Consider the following 15,347-nt stretch of genomic DNA (forward strand, 5'->3'; position numbering starts at 1 on the left):
GATAATGGTACGTTTATATCCAATCCCTTAACATTTTCCTTATATGATGAAAGCACATAATTCACAGACCTGTTCTGAATTAAATGTGGAATCGCTTATGTCCAACCGCTATCTGATATCTGTCAACTTAACCCCTACCTTTTGTATTTGGTTAGGGAATTTCTGCTAATTTGGCACCTCATCTAGATACGCTTCTCAGAGACCGAGAAGAAGCAGTGCCGTAGTACACCTCACTGCTATAAAGTACCAACTAGCTACTAGTACTTTGGCTATGAATCTTGCCGTGATCCTAGCTTCATCATTGAAGAATAGGACGAACAGCTCAATCATTCGTCGTCGTCCTCCGCTTCTGAAGGTAATTCGTTTGGGAACCATCCACATTCGGAGAAGTCCACCATAAGTTCGCCCAGCGCGCTAGTAGTAACGGTAACGCCCTCGGTTCGTAGAGCAGCTGCCTGGTTTCGTGCCCCCGAGGGTTGTGATCTGTATGGTTGTCAACACTATGTATCGTCTTTGAGAATGAGATAGCACACCTGGGCGAGATCATGCCCTTGGCATTGATAACCCTCTGCCATGGGACGTTGTCGTGGTTAAAACGTGAGTCTGCATCTTGTGGAAGATGCTTGAGGCAGATGCCGACTTGGCGTGGTCGTTCGGCTACAAGCTTAGTTATTAAACTATCAATATATATACTTGGAATTACTAGGCATATCGTACGAGTTCCAATTAGCTTCGCAATGTGTCCGTAAGTTGTGACCTTTCCGTAAGGAATCTGCTGTATGGCGGTGTACACGACGTGGAAGAAAGCCTCCGCCTCTTCTGACCTGGCCATCATAAATTGGTGGACGAATGTGGGCAAATGTTCGTGATAGATCAATCAGCGGTAGTAAGAGGTTGAATGGTAATATCTTGAGTGACGCTGTGAAAGTTTTATGAGGCTGGATGTTGAAGTATCAAGCATGAGATCAATACATGGGCGTCATGCACGGGCCAACCGGTCGCGCTGCTTTTGTGTTAACTACCTCCTACATGTACAGTGCCATACAGTACATATTTTGCATCGCCTTAAGGGAAAGAGAATGGACTTGGAGGAATATCACGTCCAGTATTGGAGGTAGATGTAGGAGGTAGATATTTAGGTGTTATTATAATATTCGCAACGCTTAATTTGATCATGGCAGCCTTGTTTACAGCGTTAACAATAGGACCCCGTATGATAATCCTAACCTGACCTTAATCAATCCCCCGAAGCCAGCCCATGGCCAAGACAGCGGTCCGGGTTGAATGTTGCGGTAGTGATAGTGACAACAGCTCTTAGGACCAATTCATCTCTAAATTTATCCCCTTCATCTCGTCTCTTAAGCGATTCGCATGGACATCGCGACGGATTTCCATGGTGAGAAGAGAAGCCCATTGGACACAGATATGTCTTTTTAAAGCCCCATGAAGTTGAGAGGTCGACTTTGCTATCCCCTGGCACTCCGCTCATATGGGAATGCATCGATGCACTATTAACATCATCATCAACAATCACTGATCTCGTGATCTCAACCACGTCTAGATATTTCTTCTTTTCGATCCATTCGATTAGCTTGCGAATGCCAAAGTACCGGGCCTCGCCTAGCAGGGATAAGTACTTGGCGTGGTCGAAGGTAAGCGTGTTGCTATCGAAGAAGACTGGGAAATTCCCGCTCCGAAGATAACTAAGGATGTGCTCGAAGAGGACCGGATCGGCATCGATGAAGTAGGAGCCATCTTCATCGGCATCATTCCATCTCCCAGAGAGGCGCGCTGCGAAATACTCGCTTTGGATAAGGGTTTCGCGAAGGGTGGTGAATCGACGTTCGCCGACTCGTAGAGTGATTCGATCGGCTCGGTTGCCGAAACTATCATGGAATACGCTATCTGTGGACGAGCTAGTCCTGCTAGCATCATCGCTATAGCCACTCATAGTTATAGGGATGGGCTGCAAAAACCGGGTTGGATAGCACTAATAAATTAGGAGATATAATGGCAATGGATCTCTAAGGAGTACTAGTCCTAAGGCTATATACCATATACATTCAAAACACGGCTGCTAGATTTCAATATCATATATCACAGATAAATTCCATGGCATTTGGAGGGGGTGTATGGCAGTGCAGACAGCCTGCATGTGCGAACAGGTCTGGTCGGGCAACATGCATGCTTGATACTGAATACCTATCATGCGACACTTGAACATTGCATTGTATTGCACAGGTTATAGGTACATAATACGATGAAGTGGGATCTGAAAGGAGGGGATATATTGCAATTATGAGGGGAAGGCGATGCGCAGTTGCTATTCGATCAGAATGGGAGATGAATGAACAAATACTTATATTGTCTTACTTATCTAGATCAGTATCCTTCAAGGAACTGAAATATAGAAAGGACCCAGTAGAGCTATAATTATATTTATATCATAGGAGATGCCCGTAGGAGGAATCTGCCCGCTTCAACACGAACTCTCTTCCGTGGCAAAGGGCAAGCGGGGTTGTTGACGAGATATGGCGTATAAGCATCTATAATCTAGAATGAAATCATAGATTATATCGAGCTTACTAGCTTCCCTCTATGACCAATTAAATATAACCTAGAGTTACTAACAGTTGCGGCTGAGCAAGGCGTTTTGTATTAGGGGTTGCTAGGGCTGTTAGGTTCTTTGACTGCGTGTAAGTGGTATGATATTTACTTCATCGAGCGGTCGAGAGAGCGCATGGTTTTAAACAGGGCTCAGGAACTGGGAACTACCTATCAAGGATCTTGATCCGTTTACTTCGTAAACGCCTTCTATTCCTATCAATAGCAACAGCGCATCCTAGCAGTTGTATCCAATATCCCGCTAAGGAGGCGCAGCATCCAATTGCGATTAGCGATCGTCAAACTCCACAACTAAGTTCATAATAGTTCATAACAAGGCAGCAAGGGTATGAAATCATTAAGAGTTATTCTATCTGCCTTTTTCTTACTTGATTTTGATTTTACGTTCCTTCTACTCGAAGTCGTGTCCATATTCAAGAAATCAGAAAATCGTCGCCAAATCTCGACTTATACATATACATCATGTCGCCAAGCACTCCTTCAGTAGACTCAAGTTCATTCCAAAGCCCCTCAGATGTTGAAAGCGACTTTCAAAGTAATCCGGACAGCTTTCACGGAACAGCTACAGCAATCAGCACCGGATGGATAGTCGGCGTCGTTTTCATAGCTTTGGCTTTTATAGTTGGCCTAACCCTGTTCCTTTGGATGTACAATCGAAATAGCAGGAGACGGCAAGAGAGGATGGCACAGCTCAACGCAGAGCCGAAATATCATGTAAACCCGATACCTGGGATACCTCCACACGCCATATCAAGCCCTTCAACCTACGGGCAACCTAGCGCACTTGCCGGCCCATACGCGCCGCCGAGATACGAAGCTCCAGACACGCCAATGCCACCTCGCGAGGTTCCAAACAACGAAGTTCCGCGCAAACCGTATGAAGCTGATTCAATTCCACGAAGCGAGCTCCCCGTTTGAGATCAATGATGGTTTAAAATCGATAAGGAGGGCTAAATAAAAGGGAAACTCAATTTTTTATATTGGCCTCTAGTCAAAGGCCTAAAGATGTGGCTTCATTATGCCTATGAACTTATGTAACTGTATGCTGCAGCGTTATGCGGCTACAGTATGATTTATATATGCTTAAAAGATACCCGGTGCTGCTCCGCACCCCCAATGTTACATTCCTCTTTGGAGCTATTCATCAAGCATCTTATCATCATGCTCAGTCCTCTATATTAGCGAGATGTTCGCGGCTCAGTTTAAATATTGTTCTGCACCTCTGGGTCTAGCATATAAGACAGATTGAATACCTAGGTACCGACAGATATGAGATTCACTTACATCACCGTCTTGTTCGCATGGGGTGGCTTCTGCCAAAGTGTGCTTGAAGTTTTCCAGGCCGCACCACCTCCCAGATCAACTTTCGATAAACCAGTGTGTCGTCAATTCTTATTTGGACATGATTTCGGCAACAGTTACGAAGCCCCTTATGTAGGGGCCTACTCACCGCCCAGCGGCTGCAACTTCACAACCGCCATTTTCAATTTGAGCGTTGTTTCGAGCGGGCGCCAATATGACAGGCTCGCCACCCTATGGCTAGGCGATATCGAAATCTGGAGGACTTCTACTGCCATGCCGACCCAGTCAGGCATTCACTGGTCGTTCCAAAAGGACGTGACCATATGGCATCCGCTTCTTATCCAGAGCCAGAAGATAATCCTCGATCTTGGCAATTTAGTCGACGGAGATAGGTACACGGGCTTTTTTAACGTCACTTTCGAAGCGCTATACTACGACGATAAGTACGTAGCAGGGTTTCGCCCAGCACAGCACGTCTACCCCATTTCGACTCGGTCCTCGTCAAACAACACCACTTCGCTATTCTCGCTCCCAAGCGACAGTGGCTCGGTTAACTTGACTATTCCAAGAAACGCCAAGAATGCCATCGTTTCGGTTACGGCTTCCGGGAATGGCGCAGAAGAATTCTGGTTCACCAATGTACCTTCAGAGTACGTGAACACGTTCCCGAGCAACGAGGGGTGGTTGTATGGCTATAGTCCGTTTCGCGAAGTCCAGGTACTTATAGACGGTCAACTTGCGGGTGTGTCATGGCCATTCCCAATCCTCTTCACTGGCGGGGTAGACCCAGGGGCATGGAGGCCTATTGTTGGCATCGATGCCTTTGAGCTACCGTCATTCGAGATCGACATCTCCCCGTGGCTAGGGTTGATAACCGACGGCCAGCCGCATACTTTCCAAGTAAGCGTTGTGGGTTTCGATACTTCTGTAGAAGACGGCATTGGGCCCGTAGGAGAGAACTGGTGGGTTTCGGGATCCGTCTTTGTCTGGCTCGACGATACGGTAGAGCAGACAGTCATGCAGAACTTCAAGAGCAACATAACAACGCCATCCTTTGATTTCCATCCCGTTGTTGGCACTGCTATTTCCGATAACGGTACTATGACCAATACCTCACTTTACTTCTCCTTAATAGCAAGTCGGAATATAACGGTGTCTTCAATCATCGAAAATGGGAACATCAACCGTGAGGTAGCCTGGACACAGAGCCTTTCGTTTTCCAATATCCAGAACATGACAGACTTAGCGTTTAACCAGTCGCTTGCTATGGTTTCATCAGGGAGTTATTCGGACTCGACTTCTAATGATGTCTCGCACTACACATACCCCCTTAATCTTTTCAGCGCATACGATGTAGCCTCTTCTGGGGCGACTTCGAATCCCGGGTCTGTCTTTTGCATGGCTGACCGAAGTAAACTATTAGATGGTATTTCTATACTGCCTTTCTTAACGGGAACGTCTGTTGGTTCTGAGAGTCTAGAAACAAGGCAAAACGTTACCTCAAGTTATCATTGGAACCGCACAATTGTGGAGGGTACTGAGGGTCTAGATACTATGGATGGAGAGGTATGGCTTTCTTACATCAGCGCTACGGGGAATGAGGCTGGTGTCGCAGAATATCACCGTTATGCAAATGAGAAAAATGATAGCATATTAGCAGATGAACAAGGTTGGGATGTTATAGTAGTTCCTAGAACAATGCCACTTCCACTTGTACCAGGGGAACCAATAGTCTAACTTAAGTACGCAGGCTTACATTGAAATAATACAAGAATTATGAACACGCGATAACTGTCTCTTTTACTAGATTCGTAGGTTATAATATTCATCTTTTTTTTTTTTTTTTTTTTTTTCGTTGGTGATTGGCTTATCCTGGCTTCTTCTAGACGATGAAGTATCCATGATTTATTTGGGGGCCGAAAAGGGACGGGATCTTCAATAATATGCGCCCAATTCCCTCGTCCATGTCAGACTTCATATACTTTCATAAATACCACGCAACTATCTCCATGCTCGTATCCCCTCCAGCCCCGCCGATATGATATCGCCGGAGCTTTTTAACCCTCAACATTCTTTTGTATTGCGATCAATTCTCTTCATTCTTTCCACAATCTTATGCGTCGTAGGAGCGCATAGATATCTCTTGCGATACGTGACGTCACGTCGTGAGCCGCGAGAAAGCCTTGACAGAATCACCATCTTTGCCGACTACGAAGAAGTGCATCTGGAGTAAGTACCCAAGTCGAGTTACCAGCCGGTTGTCGAGTTTTATTAGATCTAATAGTAGGGTCAAGTATAGTAGCTGTACATGGCCTGGGCGCGCATCCCTATTACAGCTGGAAATCTAACGGGCCTCCCTCTGACTCTGCCGGGGCGCCAGAAGGAGATGAAGCGGGAATTAATCGGCTTGAGCACGATGACTTCCTGAAGAAAGATTTCAAGAATGTCAGGATCCTCTCCTATAGTTACAATGCCGATTGGTTCGTGGACGCCTCGCTGTCAACAGCGTCGCAGAAGGCTCTTACATTTCTAGAGACATTCTCAGAGTTCAGGGAGAAGACAAAGGTTCAAACCTACGTACGCCTTTCCTAGAGTAACGAATATCTAACTAATCACTCACAGAAAACGCCCCCTATTCTCTTCATCGGCCACAGCTTCGGCGGGATCCTAGTCAAATACGTATGTATCTAAGTATAGCACTCTGGCTTGTCTGCATTCCGCTCACATTTCTAAAGGCTATCCACTCAGCACATTCAGACTCGCGCTTCGGAGACATTAGTCGCGATACTGTAGGGATTATCTTCTTAGGGACGCCTCATCAAGGCTCTACTATTTCTTGGATCGGTGAGATTCTTGCTCGACTAACCATTCTCTCTGGGTCCGATGCTACATTGTTGAAGCTCTTGAGCCACGGTAGCCCAGCACTCCTGGACTTAAAGAGGGATTTTTCTACTGCTGTAACATCTATCATTAACCGGAAACCACTACTGGTGTATTCGTTCTATGAAACGCTACCCACATTTCGCTACGGCGTATCACTTGGTGTAGTACGTATTTATAGTATTCTCTAACTTATGAAGACTAACTTTATCTTCAGATTGTAGGGCCTCAATCAGCTACTCTTGATATTGGGAAGCATATACCAATAAATACCGATCACTCCGGCCTAAATAAATGCAAGACGAGGAAGGACGATCTTTATGTGAAAATTTGCTCGGCTATACAAAATGTTAAATCAATCCTACAGCAACAGTCAGGCAAGCCGAACTAGACCATCTACCTCTGTGTGAGAAATCATGACTTAAACAGGTTATCCCTTATAGAGCCAATTGCTAGATGGATAATGGGATCTGATGACCCCACGCATATTTTCAAACACCGAGTAGATCACGAACGAGCGAGAGATAAACTCCGCGCCTATGATAATATAGGAAAGTGGCTCATTGAATCGACCGAATTTACGGCCTGGAGCGATGTCCAAGAATGTACTCGGTCAACATTCTGGCTGCGCGGTGGAGGTGAATTACTAGACAGCCAGATATTTAGTATACCTATATGCTAATATCCGACACGTAGTGGGCACAGGCAAAACATCCGTGAGGTGGGACACTCCTTTATTTTGAACCTCCTCACCTGTTATCGAAACGACGTGGTGCTAATGGACTTTAGTACAGCTCCGAGGTTATCGAGTGGTTCTACAAATATAATCGCCTACGAAAACCACGAAAAGTTGTTCATGTGTATTGTTCTATAGACCATGACTTCAACTTTATGCTTCGCTCACTTATTCTTCAACTTGCATTTTCGGCAAATGGCGTCTCAGTTCAGCGATTGATTACAGACAGATATAACTCTAGAGGCCGAGCTCAGCAGCTAATTCTTGACAAGGACGATTCCGAGTTAATATTGGAACTTTGTCGTGCTCATTCGGAAACCGTCATTATTATTGATGCACTAGATGAATGTCCTGCGTCCCGCCGTGTACTTGATACCTTGAAAAGTGTACAAGAAGGCTCCTCGAACAAAATAAAGTTATTCCTATCGAGCCGTCTTCATATGGAACTCGACGACGTATTTACGAATCTTCAACGTCTGACAATCGGGGAAAACACAACCCGCATGGACTTAGAACATTATATCAATAAGGAAATCGACTCACGGCATAATACCCCTCCTGGTTGGATCCGTATGGGTTTTAAAGAGAGGTTCAAACGCGCATTAACTCAATATGCACAGGGAGTGTTAGTATTCGTTTTCAATATGTACCTATCTACTAAGGCATTCTTCTAATGTTCCAACTAGGTTCCGTTGGGTCGAATTACAAGTTGAAATATTTTTCGACGAAAGTTTTCCATTTGAATTAGAAGAAGACGTGGAGAATGAGCTACGGAATCTAGAAAAGGGGCAGTCCATAACCGGGCATTCCAAAGACCAATTGTCGAAATTAAACGAAGCATACGATCGCATATTAAAAAAGCGTCGTCAAAATGCCCGCAACATTATAACATATGCTCTCAAATGGGTTTTATGTTCTCTACTACCTTTAACATCAGAAGAGCTGGTCGAGGCGGTAATCCTTTCGCACGAGCGCATGCCGTCGAGAAGATCCTACGAACGGCACGAAACTATCGACTCGAACAAGATTATCCAACTATGCAGTAACTTGGTATTATTTACAGACTATAGTGGATTTGTAAGGTTTTCTCATAACTCCGTCAAAGAGTATCTCATGAATTCCGAGTACTGCAATGACGAATTTGTTTACGAAACATGCCATGGCTTCATCGCAGAGATTTGCCTATGGTATATATACCGCCGAGGAATACTTTCTGAGTTACTAGGACCCTATATTCATATAGCCGCGCTCTCCCATAGCTCTCATGCCCAGTCCGACAACCGCAAACGCCAAGGACTTCGTGGTTTACTTTGCTGCTTTTGCGAACAGCCTTTGAAGGCGCTCGACAGGAGGAATATAGGGAGGTACTATCTTTCCCTTTATGAAGCGCAGGATAGACTTGCTACTTCTTCCAAGCATTCAGCTCATGCCTTCATTGCCGCCTGCGTTTTCAATCTCAACGATGTTCTCGAGCTTGCCTTGACGCGAGAGGCTACTGACTTTACCGCACGACAAGCCCTGAGACGAAAGGGTCTTAATGCTGCATGTATATACGACTCCTATGAAGTGGTAATGGAACTGCTGAACGGGAGGGAACCAGTTGAAGTGACTGCTAGGCTGGTTAGAGCGGCCATAACTTATAGTAGTGGGCGGGTGATAACACTCATCCTACGGAATTGCGACAATATGGACATTACGCCGGACATGACAACGTGCGCCACAAAAAACAAGCGGTTCGGAGTTGAGGTCCTAAAAGCCTTGAAGAATCACTACGGTAGACTCCCAGCAGATATAGAGACGTATAGATCAGCGATGGGATGTTCCAGCGAGATGCTAAAGTATTTGCTCGCCAAAGTAGATCATCCACCCGGGATCGAGGACATCGTCACGCTCGCTTCAAGCGGCCGTGAAGAGTCCATGTCAACAGTCTTGCATTATAAAGAGGATATTCCCATAGCTCAGAGTGTACTCCTCGGCGCGGCTCGGAACTCTGTCGATGGACACCAAATAATGAAGACTTTGGTGGAGCACACTAAAGCGAACATTGTCCTCTCTGAAGAGATCCTCTGTGCTGTTGCGTCAAACAAGAACAAGGGTCCGATGATTTTTGAGTACCTCTTTCGGGCTTTAGGGGACAGCGTGAACATTACGGAGGCGGTACTGGTTAGCGCAGCAAGAAGTGGTTGGCTATTAGACGACCTCATCAACATTCTCAAGCGCCGGCCGGATATCTCCATCCCTGAAGCTATCATTTTGGATGCCGTCAGCGATGAGTTTCACGGCGACAAACTTATCGAAGCGCTGTTCAATCACGACCCCAGAATCGCCATAAGTGAAGACAATCTGGTAGCTGCAGCACAAAACAATGGCCGTGGAACCAAGATACTCAACTTTCTCATACAGCATGTAGACCGGATTCGAATCACGCCGCGAGTTGTAGCGGCTGCAGCAGCTAATAAATCTCTTGGAAATGAACTTGTACCACTACTTTTGGCCGAAATTCTCGATTTGCATATTGAAGACACAGTCCTGGAAGCGGCAGCTGGAAACTCAGAGTTCGGAGATGAACTTATCGAGACATTACTATACTATGGTGGTGATACACCAATTGGAGATCGTGTCATGGAAGCTGTGGCTAGGAATAAGAAAAGGGGCGTAAGAGTTTTCGCACTACTTTTGGAACACGATCCGAGCATCAAAATATCCGAGTCTCTGCTTAAAGCATCCATTGCTAATGGTAACTCAAAACTCTTGAAGGTATGGCTGGACCGCAGCGACGTCAACTCGAAGATTTCGGAAGCAGTGGTGAAAGAAGCTATCCACGACTTCTCGACATTATTGGTCTTATTAGGGTCAAGAAGAAAGGTCACTATCACGCCGGAAGTCCTCAAGCTAGTAGCCGTAAATCGCCATGTTACAGAGATTTTCCCAATGCTGCTGGATTATGACAAAATATGTCCGGTCACAGAAGCTGTCCTCATGGCCGCAATTGGGAATCCGAATCTGTTTGGTCGCCACATAGGTCTCAGCGCTTTTGCTTCTAAATTTAACAAATTGCTAGGTAGAGCTCGCATTGGCATCACGAAGGACATGTTAAAGCTAGCAGCGGAAACCGATTGGCGACGTAGACACATAACCAAAATCCTGCTGGAGTATCAAGACGATCTCGACATCGGGGACGTTCTCAAAATCGCAGCCCGGAACGATTCGTATACGCAGGAGATGTTCGAGTTCTTGCTCGAGTGGGACGAGGACTGCCAAATCACGGAAGATGTTGTTATCGCTGCTGCTCGATCTTCAGGGGGGAGCATGAGGGCTCTTCTGAGGTGTGGACGACACGTCCCTATCACCGAAGAAGTGCTCAAAACGGTGGCGAGCCGCAAGGGACGGGATGCGACGTCTAATATGGCGCTTATTTTAAACGGACAGTATGATGTTGAGATTACGGAAGAGGTGATGCAGGCAGCAAGAGGCAATAGCACTGATGAGGATGAGGATGAAGAAGATGACAGTAATAATGAGATGGTTACAATGATAAAGACGTATCTACAGTTATGGAATTTAACTACTTAGCTAGTATTAAACTATTCTTCAGCCGTGTTGATCATCCCCTAGTATATCTTAAGAGAAGTGAACTTACTGACTTAGTAGATGCTAAACCAGCCTGGCATTGGATGAACGAAAAAGACTGACAGCATATGACCTAACATTGCCTCTTCGACGTATAACCACATCTTATAACCAGCCTATCAACCTGTTAGCTAAATATTACTCAATGACCTCATATATACCATCGTCCTTCGACGGCCTTACTCCTTTTCTGTTGATCTTGCAATAGCCCCAAGTCTTATAAGTTGCTTTACAAGATTGTAAAACGTTAATAATTTTGGCAATTGATCTACCCACTTGCTACTTTCGACTTGTTGGCCTATGGCCTGTCATTACGAGGTCCAACATTCTTAGGTACGTATGCCACGACTTACAAAACCCCAGGGGAGACCCGTAGGATTTTCCAATTCGACAAGAGTATGACATACCTAGATTCCCATCCATCGTAGCCTCCTTCCTATTACCGCGAAGTGGCTGAATCCACCGCCAAGAAACGGCGGGCGTACTTACACCCACCAATAGGTTTTGCAAGGCGCAGCAGCTTATCATAATTTCACCTGGATTGGCTATGGCTATAGTGGACCATTAATGCAATTATGCCAAAATCAAAAAAATTGGTAGCACTATATTTAATAAGGTAATAATAACGTTAAAGATATAATATAAGCTTAATTATTTATTTTATATATATAATTTATAAAATAATACATATTTTTTTTAAATTTAATAATATAATAATTTTATAAATATTTATTTAAATTTTTTTAAAAAAATATTAATATTTTAATTAATAAATAATAAAAGTTATAATTTAAATTATATATTATTTAATTTAATATTAATAAAAATATTAAAAAAGTTATAAACGTAATTATATAAGCCATTTTTTTAAAAAGTTTAAAAAATTAATTAATTAAATTTAACTTTTACTTTAACTTTAAATTATTTAATTATTTTATATATATATATATATATATATAATATATTTAAATAATTTTATAAAAATAATAATTTAAACGTTATAATTAATATTATTTTAAAACTTTAATTAATATAAAAATAATAATTTAAATTATATTTAAATCGGTTTTTTAATTATTATATTATAATAAAATTAAATAATATTATTAAAATATTATTAATAAATAATATTTAATTGGTTATTTAACCGCGAGGTTACCCTGTAACAACCCATTAATTTATAGGTAAAATTATAAGGTTTATTAACTTTGGTTAATTATTTATACTTTTATAAAGCAATTGGCCATGTAAGCGTAATTTTTATTAAAATAATAATATAATAAATAATATAATATTTTTTAAAAATATCTTTATTTTAAATATTATTTTTTATATATAAATTTTATTTTTTTAATATTAATTAATAATTGATTAAATAATTATAAATAATAAAAAATTTTAATAAAAAATAAATATATTTATTTTAAAGTATTTAAAATAAAAAGAATTAAAATATATTTATTTCGAAATAAATTAAATTATTTTAAAATTATTTAATAACGATAAATAATAAATAATTTTTGAGTTTAATATGTGTTAAATATTGTAAAATAATAATTTATATTTATTATATATAAAAAAATTCTTTTTTTAACAATTTTATTATTATTTTTTTATATTTTTTAATCCTTTATTTTTATATATTTTATATTATTTTTATAATTATTTAAAATAATTAAAACTTTTTTTAAATATATTAAGGTTAAATATAAAAATTATTATATAAATTTTTTAATATTTTTAACAAATATTTTAAATATTAAAGATATTTTTTTATTTATATTTATTAAAATTTTTTAATATTATAAAAATATTTTATATAATAAATATTTGTAAAAGGTTTATAAAAATAATTTTTAAAATTAAATATTTAATTATTTTAAATTTATTAACTATTATTTATTAACAAAAGGTTATAAATTTTTTAAAATTTATAACATTATTATTTCTTATAAGTTTAATATATATATTATTATTATATATAAAATTTTTATAACATTAACTTAATCTTAATTTTTTAATAAAAACGTTTAAAACTTAATAAAAATATTAATAATTTTTTATAATGTAAATAATCCAATATTTATTAAAGAATTTAAACAGTAATAGGTTTTTTTATTATTAAAATTAATAATAACCTATTAATATTACAAATTATTATTGTTATAAATTTTATTTTTTATTTTTTTATAATAATTATAAGATAAAATAAAAAAAACAGATTTAAAGGTTAACATTAAATTTAAAATGTTTTTATAAATAATTAAATTTATTTAAATATTTATATTTATAAAATTATAAACTTATTTTAAACTATTGTAATATGTAATTTTTAAAAAAATTTTTATAAATTATATTATTGCCTTATATTATTTAATAACTTTATTTAATAACGTATAAAATAAAATCAAATATTAATAAAATAATAGATTTAATTATATTTTATTTTATTAATATTTTTTAATAAATTTATTAATATTTAAAATTTTAATTATATTTTTAAAATTATATTATAATAATAAATGGAAATATGGCGGTAAAAAATATAATAATTTTAATAAAAAATTATAAATATTTAATAATTTATATAATATTATTAAATTATTTTTTAAAGATTAAAATATTATTTATTTTATTATATTAAAAAAAAAATATTAAAATATTATTATATAAAATTAATTATAAATAATTAATAATAATATTTATTTAATAAAATGATTTATTATATAAAAATATTTTTTTAAATTATTAAAAAAAAATAAATATATATATTAAAATAATTTAATATAAATATTTTTATTATATAAATTATAAATTTTGGTAAATTTTTATTAAAATATTTAAAAATATTTATTTTAAAACGTTAAAACGTTTATAACAATTTATTTTATAATTATTATAATAAAATATATTTAATATATAATTTATTAATTATTATATAAAGTTATTTTATTTTTAAAATAATTATTATTAAATTTGGTTATATTTTTAATATTTTATATTTAAATTTATAAAATGTAATAAATATTTATATATATTATTAATTATTTAACAATATATTTTTATTATAAAATAATAACAGTTAATATTTAATAAATAAAAAATATAAAGATAATAAACTTTTATATTAATTATATTAATTTATATAATAAAACATTATAATAAAAAAATGTTTTATATATGGTAAATAAAGGTATTAATTTATTTGTTATTTTTGAAAAAAATGTTAAAAAAAATGTAATAAATGGTTACGTTATTTAACCAATAATTAAATCAATAATATTAACAAAAATTATGGTTAATTTTTGGTTAATTACGAAAAAATTAATCTTAAAAACCTTAATATTAAAAATAATATTAATCAATTTAATAATAACATTAAAAATATAAATAAAGAATATATATTATAATTTATAATTTTATATAACGTTATAAACAGTAAAAAAGTAATTAATATCTTAATTAATTAAGTTATTTTTTACGTTATAATAAAATTTAACATTTTTAATAAATTAGTTATAAATAATTTAATAATTATAATATTAATAAAAAATATTATATTTTTATTAAAAAATTAATACGTTTTTATCTTTTAAAATATAATGTTTAATATAAGTATTGTAAATATTTTTTCTGAAAAAAAACCATAGTTAAAAGCGTTATAAGTAACATATTTATACATTAAATTAAACACCACGATAACAAGTTAATATATTATATTTTTTAATGATAATTTTTGGTTATTTAACTTAAGGATAACGTATGTATTAACCCTTTTCGGCATTATAAAATTTTATATAATATTTTTAAATATACTTTTTTTAATATATATTAAAGATATAAACCGTTTTAACATTTATTTAAATAACGTTAATAATATTTTAATACATTAAAATAAACATTACTTTATAATATATAAATGGAAATACCTTTAATTTTTATTTAATAATTATAATATAATAATAATTTATAACTATTTAATAAAAAGTAAATTATATTAAATATATAAATAATTTAATTATTTAATAATAACGCGGTTATATAATATCTTTAAATATATTAAATATAATAACTTTAATAAAAATTTAATTAAAAAAATAATAAAATATTACCATTAATATTAATTATATAATAAAATATTTAATAAATTTAAATTTATTATTAAAAATAATAT

At 36.7% G+C, this 15,347-nt stretch overlaps 6 protein-coding genes across 6 annotated transcripts; 4 read left to right on the plus strand and 2 right to left on the minus strand.

Moving 5' to 3' along the window:
• Positions 1–60: 60 nt before the first annotated feature.
• F4817DRAFT_11875 (DNA binding methylated-DNA--cysteine S-methyltransferase) lies at positions 61–1,196 on the minus strand. The gene is made up of 3 exons (XM_049297594.1): positions 718–1,196; positions 534–657; positions 61–483 (listed from the first exon to the last, which is right to left on the minus strand). Exons 1-3 carry the CDS (start codon positions 833–835, stop codon positions 327–329), a joined length of 399 nt encoding a protein of 132 aa, XP_049164096.1. The 5' UTR covers positions 836–1,196; the 3' UTR covers positions 61–326.
• F4817DRAFT_11848 (BTB/POZ protein) lies at positions 1,037–2,087 on the minus strand. Its single transcript, XM_049297590.1, has one exon. It carries the CDS (start codon positions 1,949–1,951, stop codon positions 1,238–1,240), a length of 714 nt encoding a protein of 237 aa, XP_049164097.1. The 5' UTR covers positions 1,952–2,087; the 3' UTR covers positions 1,037–1,237.
• Positions 2,088–2,742: 655 nt separating this feature from the next.
• Positions 2,743–3,749, plus strand: F4817DRAFT_323119 (uncharacterized protein). Its single transcript, XM_049301477.1, has one exon. It carries the CDS (start codon positions 3,088–3,090, stop codon positions 3,541–3,543), a length of 456 nt encoding a protein of 151 aa, XP_049164098.1. The 5' UTR covers positions 2,743–3,087; the 3' UTR covers positions 3,544–3,749.
• On the plus strand, positions 3,750–5,715 carry F4817DRAFT_323120 (uncharacterized protein). Its single transcript, XM_049301478.1, has one exon. It carries the CDS (start codon positions 3,895–3,897, stop codon positions 5,662–5,664), a length of 1,770 nt encoding a protein of 589 aa, XP_049164099.1. The 5' UTR covers positions 3,750–3,894; the 3' UTR covers positions 5,665–5,715.
• A 250-nt stretch (positions 5,716–5,965) lies between these two features.
• On the plus strand, positions 5,966–7,489 carry F4817DRAFT_355703 (uncharacterized protein; the record flags this gene model as incomplete). The annotated part of the gene is made up of 6 exons (XM_049305687.1): positions 5,966–6,156; positions 6,222–6,492; positions 6,550–6,606; positions 6,663–6,974; positions 7,025–7,184; positions 7,251–7,489. 6 exons carry the CDS (start codon positions 5,966–5,968, stop codon positions 7,487–7,489), a joined length of 1,230 nt encoding a protein of 409 aa, XP_049164100.1.
• On the plus strand, positions 7,121–11,284 carry F4817DRAFT_11945 (uncharacterized protein). The gene is made up of 3 exons (XM_049297602.1): positions 7,121–7,528; positions 7,602–8,168; positions 8,230–11,284. The coding sequence occupies exons 2-3, from the start codon at positions 7,699–7,701 to the stop codon at positions 11,114–11,116; spliced, it is 3,357 nt and encodes a 1,118-aa protein (XP_049164101.1). The 5' UTR covers positions 7,121–7,528; positions 7,602–7,698; the 3' UTR covers positions 11,117–11,284.
• Positions 11,285–15,347: the final 4,063 nt, after the last annotated feature.

This window comes from Daldinia loculata (assembly GCF_022478755.1).
Source record: "Daldinia loculata strain CBS 113971 unplaced genomic scaffold F4817scaffold_1, whole genome shotgun sequence".
NCBI lineage: Eukaryota > Fungi > Ascomycota > Sordariomycetes > Xylariales > Hypoxylaceae > Daldinia > Daldinia loculata.

What these genes read in the sequence shown, in the direction of transcription:
- F4817DRAFT_11875 (XM_049297594.1), bottom strand. Translation starts at nt 835, where the DNA reads ATGATGGCCAGGTCAGAAGAGGCGGAGGCTTTCTTCCACGTCGTGTAC. An exon ending in TGCGAAGCTAATTGGAACTC is followed by an intron (nt 658 to 717) that starts GTACGATATGCC and finishes CTAAGCTTGTAG; the next exon opens with CCGAACGACCACGCCAAGTC. An exon ending in AAGGGCATGATCTCGCCCAG is followed by an intron (nt 484 to 533) that starts GTGTGCTATCTC and finishes ACAACCATACAG; the next exon opens with ATCACAACCCTCGGGGGCAC.
- F4817DRAFT_11848 (XM_049297590.1), bottom strand. Translation starts at nt 1,951, where the DNA reads ATGAGTGGCTATAGCGATGATGCTAGCAGGACTAGCTCGTCCACAGAT.
- F4817DRAFT_323119 (XM_049301477.1), top strand. Translation starts at nt 3,088, where the DNA reads ATGTCGCCAAGCACTCCTTCAGTAGACTCAAGTTCATTCCAAAGCCCC.
- F4817DRAFT_323120 (XM_049301478.1), top strand. Translation starts at nt 3,895, where the DNA reads ATGAGATTCACTTACATCACCGTCTTGTTCGCATGGGGTGGCTTCTGC.
- F4817DRAFT_11945 (XM_049297602.1), top strand. Translation starts at nt 7,699, where the DNA reads ATGCTTCGCTCACTTATTCTTCAACTTGCATTTTCGGCAAATGGCGTC. An exon ending in ACTCAATATGCACAGGGAGT is followed by an intron (nt 8,169 to 8,229) that starts GTTAGTATTCGT and finishes TGTTCCAACTAG; the next exon opens with GTTCCGTTGGGTCGAATTAC.